Source organism: Salvelinus sp. IW2-2015, linkage group LG36, assembly GCF_002910315.2.
Source record: "Salvelinus sp. IW2-2015 linkage group LG36, ASM291031v2, whole genome shotgun sequence".
NCBI classification, from domain to species: Eukaryota; Metazoa; Chordata; class Actinopteri; order Salmoniformes; family Salmonidae; genus Salvelinus; species Salvelinus sp. IW2-2015.
The window spans coordinates 39,653,430-39,658,979 of NC_036875.1; the positions used below are offsets into that span (position 1 = coordinate 39,653,430).

The following is a 5,550-nucleotide window of genomic DNA, read 5'->3' on the forward strand; positions in this document are numbered from 1 at the left end:
TCAGAAATGCCTTCTGGAACATGTGAACTTAATAAAGAACTTGTATGCCATCAGTAAATACGAATACAATTGTTAAATTACAAGCCTAGTTAGTTTAGCCACAGAAAAAGGGAGCAACCTTCCCGCTAGCAATGATTGGCTGAGACAATGAGTGGGATGGACATGCCGAGAGATGAGTTTGGATTGGTCTGCCATATAGCTCGCTTCTGTCTATTTGAGCTGGTCAGTATGTGTAGGTAAACCCTGCATTTTTTTTATTAGATATATCGCTTAGTAGAACTGCATAAGTGTTGCTCTCCACTTTCTGGAGGACCAAGTTTTGAAATCAGAGGAATTAGAGTATGATAGCTAAGGAGATGGCGAAAACAGCTGTCTCAAACTAAGGGCAATAATGGCATCGGTGACAGGGAGAAGCTTCGATCCATGATGTATACAGGTAAGATAGTCTAGTTAGCTAGCTAACGTTAGCTGGCTGGCTCGCTAGATAACAGTATGTGTATGATCTTATTATTCATATCTCAGAGCCATTTGCTTTCCTAGTTATAGCCTAATGTTAGTTAGTTAACATTGAACCTGGTTGGTTAGCTACCTGCAGATTCATGCAGGTTAGTAACGTCATGAGTTGGGATTATGGTTCATTAATTACAGAGCTAGCTACATGTCTTAACAAGTGCAACGCAAGTAACCATTTTAGTAGAATGTGAATAAAAACCGTTGATAGACGTAGCTGGTAAATTTTCTCTGGCTATCTACTCCGATTTCAGAGCACTATCGTCTGAGTGTGCCAGAGTGCAGAATAACTGACAAATTTACGAACGCTCAACACCCATTGAATATGGCTGGTGTCAGTAAACGTTGACAAAAAACATAAATTGTTGCCAGCAGCACAGTTGCAGTCACCAACGCTCTGGCTAACAGCCTAACCAGCCCCGCTAGGGTGAGTAAAATGGTCAGTGAGCTGTTCTCTCATTTGTGTCTGAAAATAGCTAGCAAGCCAGCCAACGTTAGCCAGTTAGCTTGGGTGCTTGACTGCTGTTGTTAGTACAGAACACTCGGATCAACCCTTAAAGAGATGGGTGGGGCTAAAGCTTAACTTCTTTGGGGTAGGGGGCAGTATTTTCACGTCCGGATGAAAAGCGTGCCCAAAGTAAACTGCCTGCTAGTCAGGCCCAGATCCTAGGATATGCATATTATTAGTAGATTTGAATAGACAACACTCTGAAGTTTCTAAAACTGTTTGAATGATGTCTGTGAGTATAACAGAACATATGGCAGGCAAAAACCTGAGAAAAATTCAACCAGGAAGTGGGAAATCTGAGGTTTGTAGGTTTTCAACTCTTTGCTTATCCAAGATACAGTGGAAATGGGGTCATGTTGCACTTCCTATTGCTTCCACTAGATGTCAACAGTCTTTAGAACCTTGTTTGATGCTTCTACTGTGAGGTGGGGGGCGAATGAGAGGAGATTGAGTAAGGTCTCTCCCAGAGTGCCACGAGCTGACCATGCGCTGACCATGCGTGTTCATGTGAGAGTTAGCTGCGTTCCATCGCATTTCTGAAGACAAAGGAATTCTCCGGTTGGAACATTATTGAAGATTTATGTTAAAAACATCCTAAAGATTGATTCTATACCTCGTTTGACATGTTTCTACGGACTGTAACGGAACTTTTTGGACTTTTCGTCCGTACTTTCCGCTGGACTTGCACGCACGTCGTGAGTTTAGATTGTGTACTGAACATGCGAACAACAAGGAGGAATTCGGACATAAATGATGGACATTATCGAACAAAACAAACATTTATTGTGGAACTGGGATTCCTTGGAATGCATTCTGATGAAGATCATCTAAGGTAAGTGAATGTTTATAATGTTACTTCTGACTTCTGTTGACTCCAACATGGCGGATATCTCTTTGGGTTGATTTGTCGTCTGAGCGCCGTACTCAGATTATTGCATGGTTCGCTTTTTCCGTAATTAAAAAAAAAAATCTGACACAGCGGTTGCATTAAGGAGAAGTGGATCTAAAATTCCATGCATAACAGTTGTATCTTTTAGCAATGTTTATTTTGAGTATTTCTGTAAATTGATGTGGGTCTCTGCAAAATCACTGGATGTTTTGGAACTACTGAACATAACGCGCCAATGTAAACTCAGATTTTTGGATATAATATTAACTTAATCCTACGATACAACAACAGTACACTGTATCTGTGGTAACAATGACGGTTCTAATGAGTGTCTCTGATGAAGATTCATCAAAGGTTAGTCTTCTTGGTGACTCCCTCTACTTTGGCTGGAAAAATGGCTGTGTTGTTTCCTGTGACTTGGCTACTGACCTACATTAATCGTTTGGTTTTGCTTTCCGCTCATAAAGCCTTTTTGAAATCGTGAACGTTGTGCTAGGATTTACACAAAGTGGAATCCTTTAAAAATGGTGTAAAAATACATGTATGTTTGAGGAATTTTTATTTGGGATTTCTGTTGTTAGAATTTGGCACCCTGCAGTTTCACTGGGCTGTTGTGACGTGAGGTTAGACCTACCGTTCTGCCACATACCCTAGAGAGGTTTTAAGAAGGGTTGAACGATGTGAATTTGGGTTTGATATGATCAAAGTAAGGTGCTCTCCAGTAGGTAGCACAATATTCAAAGGCCATTTATTAGGTCAACAGGTGTAGTTTACAAGCTTTATCACTTTACAAAGCAGAACTTAGTTTCTCATTGTTCCCTCCAATGCAGTGCATTGACTATTCTTAGAGCATAGCTCTGTGTTCATGCTTTTATCCACCATGATAAAACACATAATTTTCAAAAAGTTAACTAATCAAGAACCCAAATTCAAGGCACGTGGTTCACATATACCATGGTGTGAAGTCCATTTTATGGAAGAATTTGGAACATAGTTTTAATTTTCCCTAGCCTTCGGGATACTTTGATATTGTCCTTTCAGTTCATATGTATATTTGCTTTGGGCGGTTCTGCGGTTTTCATTTACAAACCTTCCCACATACCTGTTTTTCTGTCTGTATGGTTGATGCACCCAGAAAATAATGAGTTTTATGCTAGTATGGACTTTCAGTATGGGGCTCGGAGTGATTGCATGCTGTGGAATGGAGTCCCATAGGGCGGAATTGTAAATAAGAAATTTGTTGCTTAAACTGTTTTTAGATAAATTGAAAAAAGGTGATCTTTGTAAGTAGTACGTCCCTGAACTTTGTATATCATCTGACTTGTTTTATACCATTCTAAATTAAATATAAAGCTTTCGATACCCTCGCAATATGCAGAAAATCGCAAGTCATTTATTGCATGAGGTTTGTGGTCAACTTACTATTTTGTAAAACCTACAGTACAGGCTCTTGAAACCTCTATGGAAAATCATGACGATGACATAACATGAACACAACCTGTGTTTTTAGGCATAAACGAAACTAACRTTATGGTGGTAGGATCCTGGATATCATACCAATAACAAACATGGCATGGSTCAGCAAACACCTTGCATCTTCTTCCATCAGTGTGGAGCAAGTAYGTGTGATGATATACACAAAGACAGACTCTCCGGTGGCGAAGGGGCGGGGGTTGSTGGAGGTAGAATGTGAGCCGTCTTTCTCCACACTAGCTCACATTTCTCTTCCATTTGGGTTCTGACAGGAGCAGGCAASAGCTCTACTGCCATCTGTCCTCCCTCCTGTCTGGTGTCTTTGCACACAGAGAGGCAGCCATGAATTACAGGACAGTAGTAATGTACATGGAGATTGGCTGCTTTGTGGTCTGTGTGAGTGGATGGATCCTGGTCTGCTCTACAATGCCCACTGAGATATGGACCTGGTCTGAGGTAGAAAGCATCGTTCTGACTAGTTCAAACTACTTCTCCAATCTCTGGAAGGATTGCGTTTCTGATTCAACTGGAGTATCCGATTGCAAGGGTATCCCATCGATGTTCGGACTCAACTGTAAGTGAAGAWTTCAAGTGGGTGAAGGAGTCATTTTTTAAATTATAACAGCATGTCAAAATAATAAAACACCTGCAGTAGGTTCTTCGAGAGACAAGAGGAAACTGTASCCAGGTACCATGAGGCTGTGGAACAATGGATGAGGTATTGTGCAGAAGTGAATTTAAACTTTCATGACCAAACCATGACCTCCTTCCTCCTCCTCCTGGACAGGGGACARCCATATGTGCCGGGCTCTGATCATCATCTCTATTATTTTGGGATTCTTCGGGGCCATTCTGGTCCTAGTCGGAATGAAGTGCACTAAGATAGGAGGATCTGAGGTTGCAAACGCAAGAGTGACTTTTGCTGGAGGGATGAACTATCTTGTGTCTGGTAAACATTTTTATTTTTCTTGATGTTCATGTGGCTTTTCTGATTGTTGGATTCCTGGGTGAACTCTAACAGTKGATTTGTCTTGTTTAGGGTTGTGTTCCATGATTGCATTCTCTTATTATGGAAACAAAATAAGAGCGGAATTTCAGGATCCCAATTTCAGGGCACAAAAGTGAGTAACATTTATCAATTCTATGTAGATAAAATGCTTATAAAGGGGTATAGATTTTGTATTCAGTAACATATGAAAACATTTCACAATTATTATGGTATAAGGGACGGTAAGGTGTTTACAGTGAAAATGCATGGGACAACTTTTTTGACAGGTTTGAAATCGGAGTAGCTGTGTACATTGGCTGGGGAGGCTCCACCCTACTGGTCATTGGAGGCCTCATTTGCAGTGTCTTTGCTGGGAAGGAAGCATGTCAATCAAGGTGTGTTTTTTCTATMCATTTCATATAATAAATCACATGCTCTAGATTTCAATGAATGTGCAWAATAAAGGGGATCTAATGATGGTTCCATTTCCAATCCAACCTTCACAGCMCAAAGAATAAACACGTGCCTGTCTACAAGCTCCCTGACGCCGGCGTGGCACCTCCAGCTGAACAGACGTACAGACCGGTGTCAAAAGCACTCACAGAGGGTGGAGAGAGCAGGGAGTCCAAGACCAGCAGAGTCAGCAGTGAGACTAGGAGAAGTGGGAGCAGTAGCAAGACACTCTCCAGTTTGAACGCGTATGTGTGACCTGCTCTAGTAGCCTACAGTTTGACATAATAAGCTATTCTGTATTATCTTCATATTGCTGTGTAAAGCCTTAAACTGTAGGAGACTGTGAATGAATGGTTAGTGAAGTTGCAATTTAATAATAGCTCCGTAGCTTATAAGTTTGACAATTGTGTACTTACATTTTTTTTATCCATTGTTTGCTTTGTATTGTCCTGCATTTTATTTGTGAATAAAAGATCACAAACAAATGATCATGTTTTTAGTCATGAAACCCTACCAAACCTAAATCATACTTGATTTACATTGCACCCCCATATCAATCGAGTAATCAATCATCATCAGTTTAGGGTACAGCAGAGGCAAATATTGAAWTTGTGATAAAGACTTTAATTCACAATGAAATAGAACTGTGACTGAGCTACAGTTGTGCACTTTACACAGCCTCTGGCCCTCATTGTCACGACTCCCACCGAAGGTGGCTCCCCTGCCTTG

At 40.8% G+C, this 5,550-nt stretch overlaps 1 protein-coding gene across 1 annotated transcript; it reads left to right on the top strand.

Moving 5' to 3' along the window:
• Nucleotides 1–3,630: 3,630 nt before the first annotated feature.
• Nucleotides 3,631–5,309, top strand: LOC111959672 (claudin-10). The gene is made up of 5 exons (XM_023981417.2): nt 3,631–3,954; nt 4,168–4,329; nt 4,420–4,501; nt 4,656–4,763; nt 4,875–5,309. The coding sequence occupies exons 1-5, from the start codon at nt 3,723–3,725 to the stop codon at nt 5,074–5,076; spliced, it is 786 nt and encodes a 261-aa protein (XP_023837185.1). The 5' UTR covers nt 3,631–3,722; the 3' UTR covers nt 5,077–5,309.
• Nucleotides 5,310–5,550: the final 241 nt, after the last annotated feature.